This window comes from Aphelocoma coerulescens (assembly GCF_041296385.1).
Source record: "Aphelocoma coerulescens isolate FSJ_1873_10779 chromosome Z unlocalized genomic scaffold, UR_Acoe_1.0 ChrZ_unloc_scaf_1, whole genome shotgun sequence".
NCBI lineage: Eukaryota > Metazoa > Chordata > Aves > Passeriformes > Corvidae > Aphelocoma > Aphelocoma coerulescens.
Window position 1 is genome coordinate 3,427,701 of NW_027184086.1, and position 26,927 is coordinate 3,454,627.

Here is a 26,927-nt window from a genome sequence, read left to right on the forward strand (position 1 = left end):
GGTAAGTTCTTGAAGACAGCACTTGGAGTGGTGGTATTTTGCCAGAGCTGAAAACCTGAAGGCCAGCTTCAAACTAAATAATGGAAAATTCAGTACAGGATTCAGTCAACAGAGAAATTAAACTAATGCAAATTGGCATGGTTTGATATGTTCAAAATAAGAACAGCAAACCCCCCCACACTTCTTTCTTACAAGTGCATTGATAAGGAAGCTGTATGAAAATGGTCCACTTAGAGCTGAAGTTGCTAAAATGGAGCTCACTTACCTTGGAACAGCTGTGCTGGATTTTTTGCCCCTGCCTGTCAGCCTTGCCCCTCTTTTGGAAATAGCTGTGCAACAGCTGCTGAAGCATCGTGGTTAATGATCCAGCACAGTAAACTTAAACTGACACCTATTTCAGATTACCTTGGCAGTCGGGCAGTAATCTGCAGTGGTTTAGCAGCTGCCACTTGAGCAGCTGAGCCCTTCCCTGCTTCCCTGGGTGGGAATCGTGCAGAGATGGGTGGGGCAGACAGCTGGGGAGGCACCGGCAGAGCCCTCCCGGCCACCCCACCGTTGGCCACAACCACTGCGAGTCAGAACCCATAGGCCTAGTGCTTAAAAATAATCTGTTTTTAAAGGTAGTTTAGAGAAACTAATTGGAAAAATGTCATGGCAGTGTCAGCACTTCCTCCCTGAATTCAGTGTGGTGTGCCCTTGAAGAAACAATTCCCCATTAGACACATTCCTATGAATGAATGACAAAAATTGACAGAGTGGTAAAGAATAACAAGGATGAGATACTGGGCTCAGCACTGAAGAGTTGCATAGAATTTGTGGATGTAGAAAGAAATCAGAGCTGATGTGCCTTCCCAGACTTATTAAATTATATTTTAGATATTCATGAACTTTGGATAGAATCAGTATTTAAATACAGATACAAAAAATTTCAAAATTTGGAAACAAAGATTAAACATATCAAAGTTTATAAAATTCAGATACATTGTATCTACATGTAGAGTTAAATTTGATATAATAATAAGAGAAACATTGTGGAAAATCTGAGTTACAGAGTGTAGAAGTAAATGTGCTTACCAGTGGTAGTAGAATGCGATAGTAGTGATAGATTTTGTGGATAAAAGCAATAATGGAAGTCTGAAATATTTTCATAAGGAGCTTTAATATATGACAAATTGTTATGGTTAAGTAGAACCTCTTCAGGGCATATTGAGTATATATGCATACTGATTTCAAAGAAAAAGGCTCTGATCAATTAAAAAGTTCTAAATTTTCAGGCAACATTACATTTTTTCCTATCACTTGGGATTTGAGATCAAAATGGGTGCATGTAAATTCCTGTCTGGGCAGTGGCTACTGGTACAGTTTTCTTAATATAGGAAAATGCATATCTAAATCTTAACAGTGTGTTTGCATAAATTTAAGCTTCTCATTAATTTTGATTTTAGTGCATAAAAGAGTTCTATCCAGATTGAAATTCCTCTTTGATATGTATATTCATGCAAAGTGCTGATTCAGTAAAGCGTGAAATTTCTTGTCATAACTTCACCTTACTTTGGTAGGAGATGGAGAAGAAGCTTCTTAATGATGAGAAATATGGGTCAGGGAAGTAGGACAGCTAGATTTTTGGTGTCTCTCATGTGAGGGTATTGAATTTCAAAGTTTCTATGTTCCATGAGGCTTATTTTTCGGAGTAAACCTAGAAAAATCAGTATCTATTCTTGCCTTTGATGACCACTTTGTGAAGAAACAATGCTAGAATGTAAAAGGGAGCTTGACTTGAAGCGTAATAGTGAATTTCACAAAGGTGAGTTGTGTTCATGATGTGTTTTCCCTTGGGCTGGGTGAAATGTGAAATGGATTCTGGAGATCAGAGTTCTTCCCTTCTCCTCCATTCTCCCCCACTTTAGTGGTTTCCTACCGGGGGAAAGACGAGTTAGTTGTTCTTGATCCAGCTGATTCTGACCCCAGTGGTGTTGAATATGTTTGCATGTGCAGTGGTACAGCTTCAGACTAACAGGCCATGTCTGAGGTATTCCTTGCTTTCCCTTGGGCTGAATGAGGTGGGATGTGGCTGGGAAACCTGTCTGGCCAAGAAGGTCCAGAGTTTAGCTCTTTTCTCAAGGCAAGTAATGTAACCACTGAGAAACTACAAGAAGGGGGTGAAGTGGTACAGTCAGTTTCTATTGATGCCGACAGTTCTGTGTTTAATAAACCTATAATATATAATTTATAAATTATTTATAAGTAATTTTTTTTACCCAGAACATAAATCCAAGGATTGTTTTGGGACCTGAATTCTGATCTGCTGTGTCTAGTTTCAAGCAGTTGGTATAAATGTATTTTCAGAAGAGAGACAGATTTTAATTTGAGGGTTTTATCTCATACATGGAACCACTTATGTGTAATGGAGCCCTGTGATTTCACTCTTAAAATCACGTGCCTGAGGGATGACACAGTGTTCAGCATCAGAAAGCCTAAGCTGCTTTGTGGTCATATATTACCTGTGTCAGTTTCCTGCATTTTAAAACAAATTAATGGTGTCTTTTGTGAAATACTTCGGCATTTCATTATTTCAGAAGAAGAAGAAACAAATATCTTGAAGGTGGCAAAAATAAGTGCAGCATTTGTCTGTATTGAAGTTTAGGAATACAAGATTGGATTTCTTGAGCCGTGAAGTCTGGCTCCTTCTTGTGTAGTATGCTTGGCAAGGATCCTTCTGAACTACAAGTTCTAGTTGATGTTGCCAGCCTAGGTTGATAAATGACCGATTTACACCCATTTGTTCTGTGTCAGTATTGTGTTTTAACATATATATTGTTCTCCTTCTTCAGTGTTTTCCACTCTGTAGTAACAAAGTATAGCTATGTCATTTCAGTCTTTGATGTGCTGAGGCAGCCAAGGTGTCCTTGTCTAATATCTTCTGAGATACTCTCTCATCCCCTGATCACTTTGCATCTTTCTCTGCACCCACTTGAATTCACTTTTCTTACCCATGTCTTTGTAAAATGATTTGATAACTCTGGGGATTGTGTTTGGTCACCTTGTGCCAGTCTCATTGGCAGCAGACAGTGCCCTGCAGGCTGGCTGCTGAGAGGCTTCACTGCTCCAGGTTGAGATTCCTTTGTGAGTGACCCTATGTCGCTATGCTCTTTAATTTCATCCTGTTTCTGCTGCTTTATTTCTCAGTTCATCAAATTCATTGTGTATGACATGGAGTCCTCTGACCTTGTGCAACCTCTTGAATTTATGGGAGCAAGTTTTGATGCTACTTCTTGTGCCAAAGTCAGTAACAAAACATTTAAAAATGCCTGGCACAGTCTAGTTTTGGGGAAAATTTGCTGACAGCCTGCCTCTAGCCCAATAATTTGGCTTTCAGCACTGCCCTGTGTCATCTTGATGTCTTTGTACTGCTCCTTACCCATGTACAGTTTTTCTGTTAATCTCTATATCAGCTGTGGGGACATTGTTGCTTATTTCTCCTTTGGGCATCTATTTAGCAGAAAAAAAAAATGTTTTGGGTTACTCAGGTTGTGGTGATCAGCTAACTAAATTCTTTTTTATCTGAAAACCCACAAAGCTTGACATTTGAATAAATCAGGAAGTGACTTCTGGTCTGAGGTAGAATATTGTCTCTTAGTGGTGATGTCCTACTTTCATGTTATGAGAATAAAGGAAGCTGAGGAACCTAGATCAGAAGGGTGGAAAGGCAAACCAAATCTCCCCTTCAGTATCCTTAATCATTTAGCAAAAGTATACTTAAGTTTGTTTTGCATATAAAATACCAGAGCTATGCAGTTTATGTCTTTGTACCATAGCTCCTCCTCATCCATTTTTCTCCATTTCCTTTGTTGTGTGTGTACATCTTGTTAATGGGGCTGATTGATCTAAATTTCAAACCTGTAAATTAGAATTCCTAAAAATGGACAGGAAATGGAAAAACTGGATACTTTTTTTGTCATTACCTGGCCTTTCATATTAATAATGAATTATAGCAATGGGAGAAAAAGATACTCTATCAAGAAACAAAATGCATGTCCTACATGGCACAGAGCAGCTTCTGTAAATCACATGTAGATGAATAAACATATTATATACTTCAGTAAAAACAGCACATTCTACCAGTATTACAATATAGTCCTAATTCATGGCAACTAATGGGAAGAAGTTTCCATTCTTCTTCACTTCTGTCTTTCTTTCCTTGGGCTTGTGCATGCAGTCTGTTCTGAAATGTGAACTATAGCTGTTAATTTTCTTAATAATAATGGAAATTGTTACTTATTAGATAAAAGCATATGTGAAATGTAACAGAAGCGTCTGCCTTTACTGATTTTTTGGTGTTTGTGTGTTTTGTTTTTGCTACAACTCTCCTTGACAAGACTCAACCTTTTAGGTGAAACAGCCTGATGATAAAATCCCAGAATTCACATTGTAGAGTAGTTATTTCAGATTGCCTTTATTTCTCTAAAAATGAGGTCTTCAGTAAAGCATGACCAAATTTTGAAAAATATTACAGATTCTTTTTGCTCATGGAAGTCACAATTTCGTAAGTGCCAGGTGTCTTCCTTCTCCTGTCTTTGATGGTGACAGGTGCTTGGAAAGGAAATAAACCAGTCATATCAAATGCACTACAGCTTTTGTTATTGTTCCTGTCTTCAGTGGTGTACACTCTTCTTTACATTTCATTTGGTTTAAATTTAGAAAGGTTAAACACAATTTTCAAAATTTGTACTGAGGAACTATAACATTTTTTAATAATTTAACCTAATTTTTAGTAGACTGGGTAATTCAATTGAGTTTCATCAGGAAGAGGAAACTTGATTTTATAACTGATTACACAAGCAGTAAGGACAAAGGTTTGGTCAGAGGTTACAATGAAAATGCTAAATAAGAGCTTTTAATTGTTTCATCTTTTCCAAAGTAACTGCAGTAATGAAAGGGAATGTTGCCCTGTAAGTTTTAAATTTTTTTTTTTCCTCTAAGTTACAGGCCATATACTTAGGAAATGTCTGCAGTGACATTGGAAGGGGTAGCTTGTGTTATGTGAAGTGCTAGGCTTCCTTGTGTTCTCTGGAATGGCTAATGAAATCGAAATTGATAGCATTAATTCTAAAGAGTTGCAAATATTCATTAACCGCGTTTTAGTTAACTTACATTGTTAGATGAACAACTCTGCTGGCTTTTGGTTTGGAAAGTGGGGAACAATTTGTACTTTGTAATTGAAATCGAAGTATTTTTTTCTTTCTCCTTTATAATGGCTGAGTAGTTGTGATGGCATTCTGGGACTGTTTTACTGAAAACAGTATGGAATCCCTTGATATCAAGAGTAGCTTTTCATCTTTAAATTCCATGGTGCAGTATGACTACTTCATGTGAAAGAAATTTGTTTTAATCTTGTGCCTTGAAGGATACTTTTAAAAAATTTCTACATATTTACTACATTTGATGATAAGGAGTTTTTTTCAGTTAAAATTCCCAGTATTTACTGCTTTCCTTTCATATAGCATCTCCTTCACAGTGTGTGCTGTTCCTAGGAACATTGAACATCTGTGACTATGAGTTGTTTCCTAAAATAAGTAGGTAGTCAGCATCTTTTCAATATGTGTGAAGATGCTTGTTGTCTATATAAAAATTCCTATATATGGTCTATTAGCTGCAATTTCTCCATGTTGAAACTGTAGTGCCAGTATAAAGATGCTTTTGTATGATGCAGTGATTTTCTTTTGTGTATTCTAGCTTCCCCTAATATCTGATTGAATTGACAATGAACTTTTTTCATTTGCTTAATCATGCACATCAAATGGAGGCCCACAGAAAAAAGTCTTGAATTGGCATTAGTTCTGGGCATTAACAGTTTGGTTTAATGGATTTAAATTAAATGCTTAGAAAGTCATGTGGTAAATGGGAGAAAGAGATGATTTTGTGGTTAGATACATTGGGGTAGTGAAAGTTTTTTTCTAAAATGCTTAAATTTAATATTTTCTCTTACTTTTTTAAGGGCTGGGGGTAGCCCAGGATGGCCGCAGCTTCATATGATCAATTGTTAAAGCAAGTTGAGGCATTAAAGATGGAGAACTCCAACCTTCGGCAAGAGCTAGAGGATAACTCAAATCACCTCACAAAACTGGAAACTGAGGCGTCCAATATGAAGGTATTGCAAGCTCTGTGCCTGTGTGGGGTTTCTGTCACTGCCCTTTGTGTCATGGACTGGGAATTGCTGAGTGAGTTTTGTGTACTTTTAGATTGCTATGGAAGTCCTTTTCCAGGCCATGTAAGGGAAAAACTATCAGCTATACTTATTTATTATTATTTTTTAATTTCTAAACTGTTTTCTAGAAACAGCTTCCAATGTGCTGTGATAAGCACTACCATTTTAGCACAGCTGTACTTCCCAGCAGGAAGTCCAGAGTGTTGACACAGGTCAACAAAGCAAGTATTGTTCACCTCTTGAAAACGTGGGAAACACTGGAGTTTTTCAGTGTTTTCAGGTAATTTTAAAAATTTGAGGGTTTGCTATAATTGCAATATTTAAGATCTCAACAGAAGTTCCTTTTAACATAAGACCACAAGTTCTCCAATCTCTCCCAAAGCTTAAATTAATACTTAAAAATTTCACCCAGATCTGTCCTGCTGGCGTTTGTTGGCTAAGTGTAGGCCTTCAGAGCCACCTATCTAAGAGCAAACACTAGGCTCAAGTGGAATTTAGATGCATTTTAGTCAGTAGGAAGATACACCATCATCTCTATCTGTCTGATCCATGATACTGAAGAAGGCAGAATTCTGCAAGCCTTAGAGCTGCATTAATGCGGTGCTCTTCCTAAGCTGACAAATCCTGCTGCTTTTTGCTAGCAGGCAGCAAAACCAGTCTGCTTTTGGTACTTCAGTTAGAAGAGCTCAGAAATTGTTGGTATTTCTGTGTATACTCCTGTACAGGGCAGGCATATTCTAAATATTAAGCTACATTATTTTCTCCATCTGCTTGCTTCCCGATCTTCATATCACAGACTTACTGTTCCTTTACAACCAGTCTCTAACTTTTAAAATACGGTAATGTGATTAATATAGCAATTAAAAATATTTGAACTGAATTTTCTTCTCCTCCAGCATGTAGACTGTATATTCACTATAAGAAAAAAAATTATTCTGCTTTTGGAAACACTAGTTACAACATTTGAAAAAAAGCACAGATTTTTCAGATATTTTTAGTCCTTACATTGCAGTGTAAAATGTAAATGGCTTTGCTATCTAAATTAAAAGGAAATTATAGTCCTTTACACCAGCTACTTGAAATGCTTGTTGTCATTAGCAGCTGCAGAAAAAATGCTTGTTTGCTGAGTTGTGTCTTTAAACTAATTCTGTCATTTATATTATTTTTCTTAAGAAAATATTGCAACAAATTTGTCTGTAACTCCCTCCACTGCCTGTCATTGCAGTCTAAAATAAGGAAGGGAAGAACAGGACAGATGATCTTCCTGCTAGTTTTACAATAAAAGAGTAAAAATGTCTTTTTTTCTCTTCTTCATCCACATACAAGTGTTTTGGTTTTTTGGTTGTTTGGTGGAGGTTTTTTTAGCTTTTGTGCAGATAATTAAATTTCCAGTGACCTAGAGACAGTCCAGGTGTACAAGCTGGTCTCTAGGGCATTAATTTGGGGTGTGGAATGGCTTTGTGTTCTTACTTTAAACCTGGCAGACTACCGAACAGAAAGTGGCTCCATTGCACTCCTCTGTGATTATGAACATGCCCAGAGTAGAGGTCTCATTTTTTTCTGTCCCAAAGTTCCCTTCTACATTTAAGGAATGTAACCCAGAAAAACCTCCACCTCAAATATCAAACTCAGTATGTTTCTTTTCACTTTGGGGGATGGATGGAGAAGAGATTGTTCAGATTAATTTGATTTTTTTTGTTGTTTAATTCACGTTCTATTGGAAAATCATGGATTCCTCCGGTGTATTTGCACCTGAACCACAAATTCCCTTGTTTGTTTCAGACCCTTTTCTTTGGAAAGTGTCACAACATAGTTTTAATTTGAGTCAAACCTAAAGGATGGTATGGGAATGATCCTGGGGTCAGATTGGAGTCTGTGGGTGAAGTTTGATGGGTATTATTGCAGGATTCTCTTCAATTGGGAGATAATTTTAGTTTCGCAGGCTTTTGGAGAAAGTGTGTGTTGGCTTTGTTGCACTAAAAGAAACTGCATGGTTTGTATGGTCCCAGTGCCGTAGTTAGGGATAATTACAATTAAAATCATTAGCAGAGCCAGAGCAGTCAAGTTCGAAAGCCCTTTGGCTGCCATATATGCAGCCAAAGATTTCCTGAATGTCTTGGAAAAAATGATCCTTTGGGAGCACAGAAGTGTCACAGAGCCGTTGTAACCCGTCCTGCCAAGTAAAATCCTAAATATTAGTGGAAGAAGGGGAGAAGCAGTGGGGAAAACAAGCTGTGGGTTCCATGGCAGACATCACTGTTCTTGCAATGTGAATTTTGGTCTGTGGCCCAGTGCAGGGACATCTCATAGTGATTCTTTGGACTGCTGCTCTGACTGTCTCCTCATTTCCTTATATTCTGTAATCAGCTGTAAAGGGGAGTAGTTAGGAAGGGCATTTTAAAGACAATATTTAAAGGACTTGATTTTGGAAGTAGTAGTGTTAAAACGTTGTGTAAGTATGCCCCATCTTTATAATCCCTTCATTTCAGAATTGTAAGGTAATCATACGGGAATTAAAAGCTTGACATGAGCTCATCTTGCACATGTATTTATTATAAACTACTACTGACCTATATAAGAACAAGGTCTGACTGCTTCCTGTTTAAAGCTAAATCTCTTACTTAAAAGTGAAGACTCCATTTACTGGCCAGAAAACAACACGATGGTTAAACAAAGAAATGTGATAATGGGGGGTGCCAAAATGATCAATCTCCACTTTGTTTTTTAATTTGTGTTGTCCTAGGGATTAACTGTTCAAACAAAAGAAATCCCTCAGAGTACTATGACTAACTTGGGAAATTCATTTGTTTTTATTGGCTTGCTGTCAGATGAAATACAGCAGTTTGGTATGATAAAATGTTCTCTTTAAGTCAACAACTATGCTGTTTGATGGTCAATGAAATAACAATGTTGGCTCATAAATAAAAAAAATGGTGTCAGTGTCTAGATGTAAGAGTAATTGCATAAACCACAGACTATGGACATATTTAGAAAACTATGAACAGTTTTATCAGAATTCAAAACCTGTAAAATTCATGAAGAGACAAAAAGTACTCCAATGTCAGCCGTACTATTTTGTGCATATACTTACATGTCTCCTGCATTTGTGGAAGACTTTGTGAGACTTTCCTGCCTGGTTCTTGTAAAAGACAAGTATTTTTCTCTCTAAGGAATGGCATATATATATATATATATATAGCCTGTTTAAGGATGGCATATATATATATATTTTTTTTTTTTTTAATGTCATAGCTAATTAATATCAGCATTTTTCCCCATGTAAAATATGGGGGAAACGGGTATGCTTAACTTAAACTCTAGAAGTAGTGTAAGAGTGACATCATGCTTCATTTCCACACCCACTGTTTGAGTGCTTTGATTTTATAGTAAATCAGTAATTCATGGTATCTTGTGTAAGAAAGCCATTTTTAGTATATGTGATGCTCTGTGAGCAAAACATTGTCTCTTCTATTTTTATAAAGTGCACTTAAAATTTTATTCTACATATGACTTTTCAGTTTATTCAATGTCTTCTGTACTGTGTCCACGTTTCAAAAATAAAGTAGGAAGACTGTCGCTAGAAGTGATTCAGATTTCTTGATTTTTTTGAGACGTGTTCTAACCAGATAAATATACACTGTAAAGAAACACAGTAATGGTTAAATTCTTACCAGAAAATCATGAGCTGTTCATTCATGTGTTGTGGAGGGTGGTGTTTTGGCAGATCATTTTCTTCATATAAATGTTTTAGTTTTAATAATTTTCTGCGGGTTTTTTTTGTTTGTTTTTATTTGATTTGTGTGTTTGAAGGAATTAATGTTTAAAAGACAAAGTCTTAGAGAGCTCATTACTATCACGTCCATTGCAGATCCAGAGAGTGATTTATTTTTGACATTGATGGTGTTTGTGAGTTTCTTCTGCTAATTGGATAGCAGAGCAATAAAACTTGTTATGCTATTATGCTGGATTGAAATATATTTTCACTAAATAAACAAGAATGAAGATATTTTATTTTGAGGATTTTTATTTTGAATGCATTTCTTAAATATCAAGCTATGGTAATTAAATGTGGTAGCAAAAGGAATATTAAGTCTCTAGCATATAATATCCCAGATTTATTGCAGTGGTGTACATACTTTGTGATGATGGATTCATACTCAAATTACCAGAATTAAAGGTAAAAACTATGCTAAAGAAGATGCCATAGTGCCCAGTTTTCATCTCATTTCTGTCATGATGGCTTTGTAAAAATTGTGAGAAAGTTTACATCATATTAGAGCTAAAGTGTACTTTTTTAACTAAATATGATTAAATTGCATTTTATTTTATCTGCAAATTCAACTTCTCATTATATCTTTTTATGACTATTGGAAAGGATGAATATACAAATCCTTATCAGGAATAACAGATTGACCGGCAAGTTAGCAACTTGTCAGCTACAGTAGCTTGTTTGTCTCATTTTAAAATGAGGAAGGGACTCTGAAAAATGTGCTGTTTGCAGATTGGAGCTTGTTAGCCTATGTTTGTCTGTATAAACAGAAGATTGATGTTCAGAATGTTCCAGAAACTAACTTACCTGTCTTGCAGTGTTTTGACATTGAAGTTGCACTTTGTGATCTATAAGTCATAAGAGTTAAAGAAAAATTTTTTTTAAAGTGCTGATCCTTTACATCAGGTATACTCATGGCTTAATCACAGCCTTTTTAGGAGTAAGATTTCAGGTACCATTTGTACCCATTTTCCCCCTTGACTAAATTTCAAGATTTCCTTTTAAATGTCTCCTGGGCAATTCTCTCTTTAGGAATGAGTAACTGCTCTTCTCAGATGTCGCCCTGATCAGGTAAGCAGGTGATCCCATTTTCTTTTAAATTGACAAACCACACTTTATGGCCTTACAGTCTGCTTAGCCACCACTTCTTGGTATTTAACCTTGAAAACCTGCTTTGTTCTGATGAGCTGTCTCTGATCATCAGTGTTCATTGATCTTTGTGGTAAGCCATAAAAGGTGTTGGAGTTGCTCTAATTGGCACAGCTATTGGCTCAATGTATTGTGGCAAGCCACGTGCTTGCAAATTAGAATTTGAAGCCCAACATATTCACAGAGACATCTGATACACACAGGTTAACATATTGTCATGTGCTATATACTCATGCAGTGTGCATCTGTCTGTGTGTGTGCTTCCTCAAGCAGGTGGTAGATGAATACATTTGAGAGATATCCAGGTTTGCAATAGCATCTTCTGAAATCTGACAACAGTTTTTCTTCTAAGGTACCAGCAATTATGCATTTTGCTGGGGATACTTACTGTGTCAGATAACGTCACTTTTCCATCTCTGTGTAAAAGGAGAGTGTCTAGCTGTATCCTGCCTTTTCTTTTTCTCGTTTTATCTTCAGAGAAAAGATTTTTGGTTGGCATCACATATAATGAAATGTTTCACCAAGGCATATATAGAAAAACACAGCTGAAAAATTAAGTTAACTATGAAAGCAAACCAGTCAGAAGAGAATGTTAAAGTATGCTGAAATAGATACCCATGATCTGGAATTGCTATTAGTGAGTAGGCTACATATAGTAACTAAACTGCAAGATAACTTGATGTTTCATTTGAATCTTGAGTGTAGTGCAGTACACATTTCTTGGTATCCTGTTGCACATTTTAGAGTATTAGCGTTATAGAGTATTAGCGTTATTTCCAGAACTAGATTCCAGAATCTGATTTATGAGTTACCTGGTATGTTTTTATTTCTGCTGAGAGGTCAAGTCAGATATAACATAGTGGATTATAGTTGCTTCATGGACTAAAACGAGTGTTGTGGTGTCTCCACAGCAACTGGTCATACAGAACTTGAAGATATTTCCCTACTATACTGAGAACATCTCAGTGGCCCTGTCTCGAATTTTAAGTATCAACAATAAAACGTAGTGAGCAAAGGGGTAAAACAGATACAGTGAAATATCAGAAATAAATTATATTCACCCAACTGTTTGAAAGCAACCTGATTATGAAATTGCTGAACTGTTGGTTGTAAGTTATGACCTTTTTCACCTTCTCTTAAGCAGTTGGGAAAGTTGAGGTGTGACCCATCTGGCTTTAAAGAAAGCAAACTACAGCCGAAGAAAGAGAAGTCATTTACTTGAGTGATCTTTAGACCACTATACTTAAAATAGTGGTCATGCAAATTATTTCCCTTCTGACAAAAGTCTTTGTCAGTTTGTCAGCCAGTAATATCTTGTCTTTTCTTGAATCATGTGGTTCCTCAGTGGGAAGTTCTCTACTTGCAGCAATTCTGCAAATTTTGCTTCATAGTCAAAGTTTCTCTTCTGTATATTCCACACTGTGTCAGCCTTTCTGCTGGAGAGAGATCTCTTAGTTAGAGATCTGTTAGATCCTCCCTGGACTCTGAGATTCTTCACCAGCGCTCTTCCACTTGCTTCCTTAGGCGTTGTCCTTTATTTGGTGTCTGCTGAATGTAATGATACACTGTCAAATTATAGAATTCAAACTGAAGAAAGTCCAGTGACATACTTTTTTTGCTCTTCCACCAGACAGACACCTGTATTGCTTATCCTCTGTGTGTATGTATGTAAATTCTCTTTAGGATTCTTTACATGTTTAAGGCCTGCTGGTTATAAACAACCAGTTGTGATTGTCAGAAAAAGATCAAGATTTTGTGATCAAGATTCATTTTGAAATGGCCTCAGCATCTCATCATGCAAATTACACAAGATGGCAGGTGTGAGACTGTGTTACTTTTTAAGAAAAAAAAATTCAAGAAAAACTGCTGATCTACTGACCCGCAAATTTGAATTTGTAATGGACATACCAGAAACCACAGTAAAGAACGGACTTACTTGTGGGTAAAGAGTTAACCTTTCTTTTTTAGGAAGAAATGTAGCTCACAAATAAGAATTCTCTGGGGGAATCGCTGAGTAGGAAGTAAGCAGTTTTGGCACTGGGGAGTCTGCTTGTTTTTCTAAAATGAGTTCAATAATGTCCCTCAATAAAGCCTCTTGAAGAGCCCAAGTTGATTTAAGAGGGTTCTTGGTTCTTTAATGATTATTCAGCTTAAAGGTAGAAAATGAAGGGCAAAATAAATAGTCTTATTTTTTCTTTAGTAAACCCATAGTATCCTAGTGAGATTTCTGCCATTACCTGTATTTCTTTTCAACGTATTTTTAAGTCATTTGGAAAAAAAGAGGGAGGTAGAAGAGTTTGACTGATGCTTTTCATGGTGGTAAAAGCACAGGAGTGTGAATAGTTGCAGAAGAATCTTGTGGTTTTGAGTGAGTGAATTGAATACATGGCAAATAAAATTCCAAAGAGCAGAAGAATCACGACTTCTAGAAAACAGCCTTAACTTTATGTACACCATGAAGTTTGAATTAATATGGCAACAGTGTAGAAATAGGTATTAGAGTTACTCTAAATACCTGAAAAATAAAATTCCGTGTAGTGTCAGATTAGTGCTTAGTTTGGTTCTTCAAAGGTAGTCTGATAATGGGAATTACTGGGCATAAAGAGGGAAACAAAACAGTTATAATTGTGTCAGCATGGACACGTGCTGATCCAGAAAACGTGTATTGTGTTCTGTTCTGATGAACTTCCTCAGGAAGGACCTAGTAGAATTCACGTTAGGTGCCAAAAAGATTTAAGTGATCTGAAAATCTTCCTTAAGTGCCGTGATTTAATAAAATGTAACTTTTCAGGTGAAGAGACAGGAAAAAGAGAGGGACAGGATGGGAAGAAGATTGTTGAGCTCTAATAAAAGATTGTAAGTGTCATGAGGAGAGTTATTAGAGAATTAATCATTTTCCTGAATACCAGATCTAAGGACATCAAATAACATCGTGAGATAGCTAGTGGAAAACAAACAAAACAAAGCTTATTTTGTATCGTGTTTGCCATGGGAGGTAGGAACACTGGAGATATGGTTTCAGGAAGTCTGCAAGTCAAGGCCAGAGGGAAGCTGGGGAGAGGACGCACAAGAGAAATTGAACAGTAGGTTCTGTTCATGTATCCTCACTAGGTTCCTGCTGTTGGGGAGGATGGAGGTTGGTTTGGCAAGATGTTTGGTCTGTCTCAGTGTTAAGGATGGTGTTTGCTCTTGATTCTGTTCTTGGTTCGTGCCTAGAGCACAAGTCATATGAGGAGCAGCTGAGGAAGCTGGGGATCTCAGCCTGGAAAAAACGAGGCTCAATGTGGGACCTTCTCACTCTCTACAATTTCCTGACAGGAGGTTGCAGCGAGCTGGGGGTGGGTCCCTTCTCCCAAATAACAAGCAACAGGCTAAGAGGAAATGGCCTCAAGTACTGGGGAGGTTTAGATTGGACATTATGGAAAATTTCTTCACTGGAGGAGTTGTCAAGCCCAGGAATAGGCTGCCAAGGTCAGTGGTGGAGTCACCGTCCCTGGAGGTATTTAAAGGACATGTAGATGTGGCACTGAGGGACATGGTTTAGTGTAGGATTAACCCAATGGTGGGTTTAAGATTTTTCCCAGCCTAAGTGATTCAGTGATTCTGTGATCATCCTGTGATGTCAGTACTATGCTGCTCTGAGATTGCAGGCACATTACCACTTCTACTGCCTCCTTCAGTTCTGGCATTTATTTGTTTCCTATCATCCTACTTCTGTCTGTGCATGCCTGGCTTACAGCTTTTCAGAGACGAATCCTGTTTACCTGGATACAGGCTATAGTGAAACAAACTTCTTTTTTTCACTTCCTACTTGAAGCAGTTGAACATAAATTTTCCCTCCTTAATTAGCCTTTTTGTCACCAAGTGATGAGAACCTTCTAGCACGCTCTTCATTTGCTCATTGCTATGCAAGGAGTGTACCTCAGAAAGTGGTGCCTGTGTTGAATCTGTCCTTGTCCTGGCATTGTTTCCATGCAGCTTCCAGCCAACTCTAATGAGTCAACTTCATTTTGTCTGATTTTTCAGCATTCTGGCTGACGTGGCCAAAGTTGGGGGGTTTGGGTTTTTTTTACACTTTCGTTACTCCTGGCTCTTAGGAGTTGTTTATATGGTATTGCAGGCTCTGCTGTCTTAACAGAGTTTGTTTTTCTTCTCTAAACTTACAGCTTTTTAAAAACATGTTTTGATCCATACGCTGTCTAGTACACAGGAGGTGCTTTGTCTTGATTTCTCTGATACTTCACTGAATTTTGTTGTTCCCTTTTGAAGAGCATGAAGCAGGAACATAAATTCCAGCCATCATTAAAGGGAAAGGTAGAAGGATTTGGAAGTGCTTTGAAGAGCAGCTAACGATGCAGTGACAAATGAGGAGTTTGTGTAATAAGTTTCCTGCTTTGGAGAAGGAAGCTATATGAGGGAATCAATGAATCAAAAGCATAAATTAATACAATTTATTTGCAGGTTGTGTTTGTATCAGCGGCAGTGAATTTGACCACCAGATCTGTTCTTTGCTTTTATCAATAATAAACTTTGTGTTTGAGATGAACTACAAAAAAAACCCTTAGTAATTTGTGCAACTGAGTTTATTTTTACTGTTTCTCATTTTTAGACTTAACCAAACAAAATATCCAAAAACAACAGCAACAAAAAAAACCCCCAAAACAAACAACCTCCAAAACAAAACAAAAAACAAGAACAACAACAAAAAACCTACACATAAAAAGAAGACAAACAAACCAACCCCATGCAACAAATGAAGACTAAAAATGCATTTTATTTGGGTTTGCAGATTAAAACATTAAGGAAATGACAGGTTTCAGGCAGATGATGCCATCCTGTTTTTGCCAGTTGGTCTGTACGTCCTATAATAAAATTTTACCTATTCTACAAAAAAATCTTCCAAAGTCAGCAGGCTCAATGCTCCCAGTATGGATGAAAATATGTACCTGTGTAACATAGTGTTGTTTTCTAATTTACTTCTACAAAGGAAGTTTTTAAATCAGTTAGTGTTGTGTAACAAATGAAGTACTTCTCTTGAAAGTTACTCCTTAATAGAAGTTGATTCTGCAGGAAGAATAGAACTTTTTTTACTGAAAAATACTTTTTTTTTTTTTCACAGTATTAAAAGTAAACTAAAACTCCATCTTCTTCTGTCAGCTGGATAACTGTCTCTTTGAATGACTGGTCTCATTATGAGTGGGTCACATACCTCCTGGAAATTGTACAGCTGTGATCCCCATCAGAAACACTGTCTTTGGACAGCCAAGCTAGTATGGGAGAATTAAGTGAGATTTGTGAGATACACACCTCAGACAGCACTGAAAAGACAGTGCTCAAAATCCAGTTACATTCATGTTCCGGTTTGGGCAAATTTGGAAATACATCCCCTGGGAGAAGGCAGGTTACAACCACCCCTCCCCCACCAGGTTCGGGGAAAAAATAAATTTTCCTTGAAGGAAAGTGAAAGAGATAAAAACTATTTATTTAACAAACACACAGGAAAAGGGATAATAATGCTAAGTGATAAAACCTCCCACTCTGCTGAGAGAAACCTGGGAAATTTCAGAGTCCTTCCTTAGATCTCTCTCTGTCCCTCCTTGGAGCTGGGATGAGGTGGTGGGCCCACCTCCGGGGCCAAGGCCTTGGTGGAAAGTCCTCCCGATGTATTCTGATGTTGAAACAGTCCAGCAGGGAAAAAGGGAAAAAGACCAAGTCCCAGGAAAACAAAAGTTCAACTCTCCAAAGGAAAAGGAGCTGAGGGGGAAAAAAAAACCTGCCGAAAGCTGGCTGGAAAGAAAAGCAAGCTGGGTGCTTCCCTTCCCTCTCGCTCTCCTGCTGCAGTTGGAAAAAAAAATCTGTATTTCTGTGTGACCTTGAACAAGCTGCAAACTGCTTTGGAAAAGTTTTGCTCAGTTTTTTCCTCCCCCCTCTCAGGCTCAGTTTAAAGGCATAGAAAAGCACAAAATTAATTCCTGGGCATGGGGCAGCGATAGGGGATACACATAAAGTCACCCCAAGACACTTCAGCACAAGGTACCAAAATATTTTGCTTTCAGTGTAACCAAATTGTGTTTTGTATTCTGAAATAATACAGATTTTAAAAGATTAGTACGTTAGCTGTGAATTGGCTAGCTGTAGAAATTTAACATTTTATCTGCTTATTAAGGGAGAATGTTGAAAACATAAGAGTAGCCGACTGTCTGGCACTTTAAAAGCCAGGTCCTCTTCCAATGTGTTGGCCACACAGGCACTTGCACATATGCCCTGCTCTCAGTGGGAGCCTCTTCTACCTTTGAATTCATCCCGTTCAGCACAAGTGTCATAAAAATGGACGGAATATGGTGTTACCTAGTTTTGTTCTTTGAGTAGCCATTCTAGATTTCTGGCTTTTTCATATTTGCTGTATTTAAATGCCTGTATGAACAGCCTTACTGTACATAATAGATGGTCTTGTCTGAGAGTGAAATGATTTTTCTTTTTTTTTTTTTTTTAGTAAATGCATTGTTTGGTGAACAAGTAGGGAGGAAAGGCATTGATTCAGCAGTAGCATTCCTTGCCTGTGTTAGTATTTGTGAAATAGGTGCTAAATTCTCAGCTTCTATAACTTGTGCTATGTGCATTCATCTAGTGTTTTCCTTTTAATATCTGCCTGGTTTCCATTTACTTTCAGCACATCGTTTCCCAGCATGTAAGCACTTGAACTTTTGAAGTCTTGCAAGGGAGAACAGTAATCACAGGAAACATTATATGGTTTTTTTATTTTTTCTTCCCCCTAATGTGACCCAGCATCTTCATTCTTGAATTAATTTGCTTGCTTTTAGTTGGATTTTGGATCTGCAGAATGTTTTTTGGGGTGCCCCATGCACTCCAGCCTTTCAGGAGGGAAGAGTTGATGTTGTTTTTAAGGTACACAAAGGAGACTGTCACATCAAGATAGTGACACAGGGAATTGAAACTGGTAGCATGGTAGATAATGCAGGGGATAGCACAATGGTTAGATCCTCCAAAAATAGAAGTAATTTTGAAAATTATGTGTATTGATCATATGATAAATTTTAATGTGTAAGTGGAAGAAATTGTCATAAGCTGAACTGATTCTTACAAACTGTATCACATGATGAATTCTGGGAAGTTCTGGGAATCTAGGAAATAATTCAGTGATGCACAACTAATGCAGTCAGTCATCTTTTTAACTTCACCTGAACTAAAAGTGTGGATATAAAAGTCATTAGCATCCTACGAAACGCAGATATTTAAAATATCAGTGAATTTATTTAATACGCAGAGAAGCAGCTGTGGCATTATATTGTTGGGGTTTTGTGTCTTTTTATGATTTTACAGTAAGTAATGTTTTTAGATCTTTGCAATTTTAAAATTTCTACCAGGATCCAAATTGGCTGGAAAACTGCAGAAAATATTTGCTAACTTTTTTTTTTAGAATTTAGGGGAAATTGAGCTGGTGATACATGTAGTTAATGCCATTACTTTAGACAACCCTATTTCTGAGCATAAAATCAGATAACTTTAGTTGACCTGACAGTGTGCTTGCACTGAAAATTTGGTGCTGTCTTCTGTAAGTGGTTACAGCAAGTGACAGCTCCTGAGCATGGTGGCACCAGGTGAATATTTTTCTTTTAGAAAATGACATTTTTGGAAATTAAAGTGAACAACATCATTTCACATAAGAAATGCTTTCCTGTTTCTTCAAGGTTGAAAGTTGAGTTGCCCCAGTGTTCCACCTCAGTCAGCAGTGCTGTCATTGTTGCTGTTATCATTTGGATCTGGTTACAGGGCTGAGCAGCCAGAGCAGTGCTTGACACTTGGGGCAATTAGAAGGGCTCCCATCAAGCCTGGTTAAGCAGCAACATAATTCCCTGAAATGTGTAGGAGCAAAGAGCTCCTTCCAAGCACTCCCTCAGCCCCTGTGAATGTTGTGCCATGTATGACAGAATTAAATCACTGTCAAGTTCATATAGTTATGATCAGGTAATTTAAAACTCTGAACTTAAAGTTTCTACTATCTCTAAAAACATAGAAAAATAGTATTCTGGTGTCTGTCCCCTCCATGGTTCTGACATTCAATGATTTTGTGGAATTTGAGTGATATTCTTTTAGTATATGTTACCTTTTTTCTGCCCTTCTAAATAATAATTGAAACAACATTCAGCTCCACTGGAGGTCAAAAATTATTTTTAATTTAGAAATTTTATGTTATGTTTTCCGCATATCAGTTAAAAGCATGAATATAAATGCTGTCAGAAATACTGTAATTTTAAAATAATGCTGACTTAGTTAACCATAATTTCTTAGTACAGTCTTCACATTCCCATTCTGTGTGGTGCTAATAGATGTTGGATTGCTCTCTGAAATTGTGAACACTTTCTGTATTTGTGTGATTAAACCTGGTTTTATACTCACATGTAAATAGAGTAGTAACCAACATAACTGGCCTGTAAGTATATCTGGTGTGCTGCATCCAGGAATTTCATATATTTAATTTTCATTATGATTTTCTTACGTTTTGGCCTTCACTGAATACACATAACTGTGACAAAAGTGAATACAAGTAATAAAGCTTAATGTTTAAGGGGGGGGGAAGGGGAGATTAGTATTTACAGAAGACCAAACATACTTGAATTGTCATCAAAATGTCTTTTTACATATACCATATTTTGAAATGTTCCTTAATATTTATACATAGGGTTCTCAAAAACTGAATACACTTTTAAGTCTTAACTCCTTGGGATTTTGAATCTGCCATTGTAAGCATTATTCCTCTGTGGTTCCTTTCTGTATTAGCAGCTTGAGTAAATTTACAGCCTTTAAACCATTTTGTTTACAAGATAAATAGCTCAGCTGGGTGCATGTACTGCTAGTTAAGTGCTTTTAGTTACAATAGTTGTGCAGTTACATGCTGACGGATCTGATTTCTTTTATTTAATTATTCATAAAGTAGGTTTTATGTCAGGATTGTATTCACAGAGTCCAAACGAAAAAACCCAACCAACCAAACAAAAAATTGACAATGTTTCAGTACTTCACAGGCCAGAGACTGTGAAGACAGAAACCCTTTTAAATGATGATGAGTCATAGGGCCTGCTCCATTTCCAAAAACATTCTTTTGTACTTCTGCACAGGACAAAATAAATTAGGTTATACTTAAGTGACTATTAAAATAATTTGACTTGCATTCTTTCAAAGAACAGAAAAAAACCTTGCAGCCTTTTCTTATAGACTTATATTTGTGTATTTTTTCAGTAAGTCACTGCTAAGTCAGTAAAGAATTTGTTTAGAATAATGCTGTAAACCACTACTTGTATACTTACTTAAATTTGCATAACTAAAGATACTAATTGAACCTTGGAGCCTATTTTATGCTTTAGCGGACATAATATCAAATTTAGTATACTTTTTCAAGGAACTGTATACATGTAAACAGCATTAGTGTTGAATCCTGGATTATAGTAGTGAATAAACAAAAATTTTCATTAGCACAGTAGCAGATAACTTGCCATGCTTCCCCCAGGATTATTGCAGAAAAGTTCTCTGTTCCTTATTCAAGTAAAATTTCAAATTCCCTTAGCTGTCATTTTAGTACAGCCTCATTTTCCACCACTGCCTGGCCCAGGGGCTGCATCTCCTTCTCTAACCTTTGTCTCCTTTATTTTACTGCCTGTTGAATTGTTAGCTTAGATTTTGAAGTGTGCTGTGATGGAGTTTGAAGTTGATGTCATAGCCTCATAATGGCATTGTTGCCTTAGCAATGGCACTATAGAAAAGAAACATACAAAAAAATACAGAAAAGGTAACTTGAAAAAAATGTATATGCTGTTGGGGGGAAAATGGGATAATACAAAAACTAGAAGTTAAAACTTAATGAATTGAAATAGAAAATTTGAGCAAGTGATCCAGTATGCTAATGTTTAACTGTTGCCAGTATTTAGAAAGAGCAGTCCCTTGCTGTCTGGACACCCCAGTCATGTAATTTGGTAGGGCAGGGAAAGTTGATGGTAGTTCCACTTAGCTTTTCATATTGGCTCTTGGAGCAGGAAGATTCATTACATAGAGAAGTATCCTGAACATGCTGAAACAGCAGATGTGCCACACGTGTGACAGAGTGCCTTCTGAAAAGGGAATGGAAGGAGAGGTGGGATTTGGGGTTCTTACCTTGTAAAACAGTGCTGTTTTTTGGAGAAAAATGATTCAGTAGTTATTTCTAAATTTATCTGAGTTGACAGGTTTCCAATAAGCCTTCAAAACTCTCTCAGGACCACTCCAGGTATCCACACTGCCCTTTTAGACTTTAAGCTAAGACTGCTGTCTGCAGATCTGCGCTTGCATCAGACTATGCAGGAGCCCTTCTTTGAAAAACACCACATCAGTTTTTTGTCTGCCTTTGCTTACAAGGCAGATGTTATATATAGAGATGGCTGGGCCATATGGCTGATTGAGGGTGTCCTTGAACGTACTTAAAAGCGCAAGCACAGGGAAGATATCTCTCCAAGAGTACAGATTTTATCACCCCAGACTTGATCCTAAAGGCAAAGCTGACATTAACAGGCAGTGCAGTAGGAGCAGATCTGTAGGTGAGTTGTGTTGAGGACCCAGCACAGACACAATATGTATTTCAGGGTATTTCGTCTTTGGACTAGCTTCAGCCTGATCCCATGGAGTGAATGCCCATCAGCAGACCTTTGTGTAACTGCTGGCTTGGCTTGATCCAAAAGGAATTTGGTTCATGCTCCAAGATACTTGTGGTGGGAATCCAGGTACAGCTGGTGTGGGCAGATGGAAGTCTGGCATCAAACTGGTCCAAACTAAGATGTGAATGTGGGCAAACACCTTGGCTCCATCAGTGAACTGGAAATTTGGCTGTCTGTACTCCAGAATTACTCTTCCCAGAGCAGCATGGCAGAGGCTGCAGCAACTGGGCTGCTAACATTTGGTCTGAGTCTAGGGCTTGAGATTATTTTCCCCGAACTCTTCACAGTTCTGTACTCAAAATTCTTCTATGCTACTTTTTTTTTTATTACAAGGAAGAACACTTTAAGTACAGAAAAGCTCATCACCCTGCTGCTTAAAGAATATCTTGACTTTTTGTAGATGCCATGTTTTTTCTCTTGAAAAGAGAAAAATGCTTTTTTCTGTACCTTCTGTGTAAGTTGCAAAACCTATCAGTATTGACTGTAAGGTATGCTAGACTCTTAAAAGATGAAAACATTGGTATGGACATTTTTTTAAATTGTCTAAAATTCATTAGTTTTCATGTCTGAACAAAAGTACAATCCTGTGTGCAGAGTCTGTGTATGAAAATTATGGAGTACCTTCCATTATTCAGAATTGCTTTCATCTCCTGACTATGGTTGCTTCTAAAAATATTTTCTGTGCCACAGTATGAAAAATGATACTTTAAATTCCGGTAAGGGCTTTTTGCATTGTAGCCAGTCTTTTTTATTTGTTCTTGCTATAGACAAATCTGTCATGAGGATATTGAAAAGACTTTCATTAACTTGCATTTAATTTTCTACCTGAATTTAGGCCACTGAGCATTTGGGACCTGGGGGCTTACAGACCCCTTTAGTGTAACAGTCATTGTTTACTATAATTTTTTTTGTGCATCAGAACTGTGTTCCTTCAGCTGTGTAATTTTATCGTAGATAGTTTCAATAGGACAGGGCAGTATTCTTGGGTTTGAAGCTTCAGCTGCATGAAGGAGTCTCAATCTCTTTCTTGTAGGCCTGGTGGTGATCGTAATAGAGGTTGTAATAATACAAATAATAGATGCCGTGAAGGAAACCTTAATCTTTTGCTCCCAGGCATGGTAATGGTAGCATTTCTAGTAAGAATAACATGATTCTTCTTGCTGGTTTACAGTGGTGCTAAGGCCTCAAAGAAAACAAGTCCTGGGGATTGCTTCTATTCAAGATATTTTTCTGTTAGTTCATTAAAAAATTTATTTTTACAAGACTGACTGATTTCTCCGTCTCTTAATTCAAAATACCTGGTATTCACTTTGAGGAGGACTTCCAAATAGATTGAATTCCAATAGATTGAACTGCCAGATAGGTTGAGCTATGCAGGATATACTTTACATCATGACAGTGCTGGGGGAAACACTGTAGAATATATCTGCTGGCAGTTAAAATTATGACACTTGATCACTGCTCACATGAAATACAATTTACATCAGTGTCTCAGCAGCTGTTACATGAGTGTGCACTTTAGGGTAAGATAGGATGTATTTACCCTGTGGGTTATTATTGTAAGGATTTCTTAATCAAGCTTAATTTCTTATAGGAGGTACTGAAACAGCTACAAGGAAGTATTGAAGATGAAGCAATGGCATCTTCTGGACAAATTGACTTACTGGAACGACTTAAAGGTAAATATAGACTTATGTTTCAAGTAGGTTTGTTTTTTTCTCCATTGTCTTTAATTTGGGATAAAATCTTTGAAGTCATTTGCATCTTCTTTCCAGTGCGGACCATGATGATGAGGTGTAGTCTCAGTGCCAAAGCATTTTTGCTAAACATTTAAAGACACATTCTCAAAAAAAACCCCCAAAAAACAACAACAGAACAACAAAAACAAGCAAACAAACCCCACTGCTCCTTTTATACTTTTGTTACTGTTGCTCAAGGACTTCATATTAATTGCTTTTTATATAACTCATATTTCATTCTTCAGAAAAAAGTAAGTTAATGTTGGTGTAGTTCCACCAATTTTCTAAACTTGTTTGCATGTCCTGCCCTCTCCATGTTGTATTACTGGAATTTTTTCTGTCATGCTGTAAATTGATGGCCCCCTTCTGTAAAGCATGTGCTGGAATGTGTATCATCCCATTGTATGGGAAGTGCCAAGCAAGCCCAGACCACTAACTCCCTGTATACATCCATTATCCCTGCCACTGACCCAGAAATTTCATAGGGATGTCTACATTTAAGAGCCCTGTGATGGACAGAGTAGTTATCTGTTACATGATGGTGAAGCATCTGCAGGATCTCTGGAAAATAAATTGTTAGGAAGTGAGCCACAAAGTAATTCACATGATGTTTATGCAAAACTCTGCCCATTTCTTAAGTCCTTTGGGAAAGAGGCAGGCAGGCTTGTGTGGGGATGCTATTCTGATTGCCAGGATTGCAGTTAGGCCATCTGCTCAGAAAACTGCTTTTCTCAAAGTCTACCCTGTCCATTGTTTTTGTTCACAGCATTTTCGCTGCATTTCTGTGCAAAATGTTTCCATAAAAAAACCCCATGGATTTGCTCAGGAAGTAAGAAATTAAGATAGAAATGATCTTTTAACTTTGTGCTGCTGAACCTTCAGCTCTGAAAAATGTTTGCTGTTTATTATGCAGAACTGAATTTGGAAAGTACCAGCTTCCCTGGAGTGAAGTTAAGGCCAAAGGTGTCTGTACGTTCCTATGGGAGCCGGGAAGGGTCTGTGTCGAGCCGCTCGGGGGAGTGCAGCCCAGTCCCTATGGGGTCATTTCCAAGAAGAGGCTTTATGAATGGAAGTAGAGAAAGCACTGGTTACTTAGAAGAGCTAGAAAAAGAGAGGTAACTTTATTTGTTTATTCCTCCAGTATGGACTGACTTCTCATTTTAACATGGAAGTTTACTGTCACACCTACTATTTAGCTATCATGAATATGGTTTTGATCAGTAATGTATTTACCTGTCATTTACCTTGACAGGTAAGAAACCAGGAGTCTATGTTTTATTTAGATGCACGCACACAAAATATTTTTTAAAAATTGTAAAATACCATTCAGTTTCTACTGCTTCTTCATATATGCATTTCATTGCTACTCTTTGTTGGCTGAAGTGTTTTTTTTTATTTTGATAAGCAGGTTATCACTGTCTGAAATATATTTAAACAGTGAGGGTGGAACATTCTAACCACCTCCATATCTCCTCACCACTGTTGATAAATGCTGAAGCTTTAACAGTGTGATGGTGCAATCTCTTTCTCTTTTGCAATTGGTTATTAAGTACCATAACTGGTTTATCAATTATTTGCTATTAGCAGATGTTTACCTAGTGACTCTACTCTCTCAGCAAATGTGTCAGCTAAACAAAATACCTGTTCTTATCTTTAAGATGTTGTTCCCATCAGATGCTTTGTATTGACAAAACCCTGAAATTTCTTTTCTTGAAAGGCAATGGTACCCATTTAATAGGAAGAACATATTTTCAGGTCATAATACAGAATTGTAGCACTTTATCAGTCACTTACAAAGGAAAGGCAAAGTAAAAGACACGCATCTGTTTCCACTGAAGCCATCTTTATTTCTTAAAATGAACCTGGCTGAAATACCAGGTTTTCAGAAGCCCATCTGCAAGACAGGGTTTACTAAAGATTTGATCCTGCTTAGTGGATGGGATATCAGGCTGGGGGCTACAAAACCAAATAAACTGCAACACAGTATTTTTATGCCTAGCAGACATTAACAAGCAAAAAAATCCATTTTGAAGTTGTAATAGAAAAGTTCTGTGGGTAATGTGTGGGTTGTGGACAGCCGTCTAGAAACCCCTCCTCTAAAGGATGTTTTCTGCTGTTCAGCAAAATTTTTGCAGCCGAGACCTAAAAGGAGTATACTTCCAGGATATTATGTCTAGGTCCCTTTTTCTGGTCTTACCAGTAGAGTGAAAGTAACTTCCCATGGGTCCATACTGAGCATGTTCTAGCAGCCACTATTTTTTTCCTTCTCCTAGCCAGGACAACCATTAATGATATTTGTTCTGTTGCATAAAATGTAGGTTCCTGGGGAGCTGTATAAGAATATTTAGGAATTTGGGAATCTATCCACTTGCTCTGTCTCCATGTTCAAGAGTCTAATGTGTCTGTCATTCACCATCTTAACAAATTGTGCATTTGTTTGTATTCTTCCACTGCTGTGTTTTACTACATATGATACTAAAATCTTTAAACACAGTTGGGGCTTTCAGTGTGGTTTAAGTGAACTTCTTCTCCCTTGGAATGAGGAGCATTTAGAGCAGCCAGAGTTCTTTAAGGTGATTGGCACCTCTGATTTATGATCTATGATCCTTTCCCACCCTGGTGGATTCTGAGGTGATAGTTCTTTGGACATTTTTCTTGCCAATAAAGATAGCTTAGGTAGTGAACCAGTCTGTGTTCCAAATAACACTGGAGAAAAGGGATAAGGATGTTTTAATTTCAGAGTAGCTTAGGCAGCTGTGGCAGCTGATGGGATAAATATTTGTGCTGTGGAGAAGACGGATCTGTGGAGGCATGGCCAGATCACATCTGGCTTCATTATTAGTGAAATGATGGATAATCCGAAACTGCTTTGTTCTTTAAGCTGTTTCAGGTTACATGTGGAAGTATGTAGGGCATTGATGAGAACTCAGGGTAGCAAAATTAATCAAAACTTGGGGGGGGGTATAGGACTGTGGATCTAAAACCACTACCATTTCTAAAAGAAAATTAACAACTTATTTTCCTATGTCTTGTGTCTAAACTTGTTTGGCTTATTTACTAAATTTCTGTATATCTAAACGTATATATTTACTAATAGATTTTGGATTTTGGCACTTAAACAGTCTTTCAAGAACTTGTGGAGTTTGACAAGCCTAAAATAATTTAGAATAAAGTAACGCTTTTCGGAAATCTGCAGCAGGAGACCATTTCCATTCAGTATTTTAACACACTGGCACAATATATGCTGCTCATGGGCAACAGTGTTTGTGTAAGGATTAAATGATATATTTAAATATTTAGAGCGGTTTGGTGGGCACCTGGCATCCAGTCAGGGTCAACCCACCACATTTGGCTGAAAGTGA

The 26,927-nt window shown here is 37.4% G+C and overlaps 1 protein-coding gene across 6 annotated transcripts in view; it reads left to right on the forward strand.

Annotated features, from left to right (window-relative positions):
* The window catches only part of APC (APC regulator of WNT signaling pathway), a 95,735-nt gene that overhangs the window by 25,752 nt on the left and 43,056 nt on the right, over positions 1-26,927 (forward strand). For all 6 annotated transcript variants that reach the window (XM_069002640.1, XM_069002644.1, XM_069002645.1 and 3 more), the window contains exons 2-4: positions 5,996-6,148; positions 23,421-23,505; positions 24,479-24,680. In XM_069002640.1, coding sequence (XP_068858741.1) covers positions 6,014-6,148; positions 23,421-23,505; positions 24,479-24,680 — 422 coding nt within the window. In that variant the 5' untranslated portion in view covers positions 5,996-6,013. The remainder of the gene's footprint in view (positions 1-5,995; positions 6,149-23,420; positions 23,506-24,478; positions 24,681-26,927) is intronic.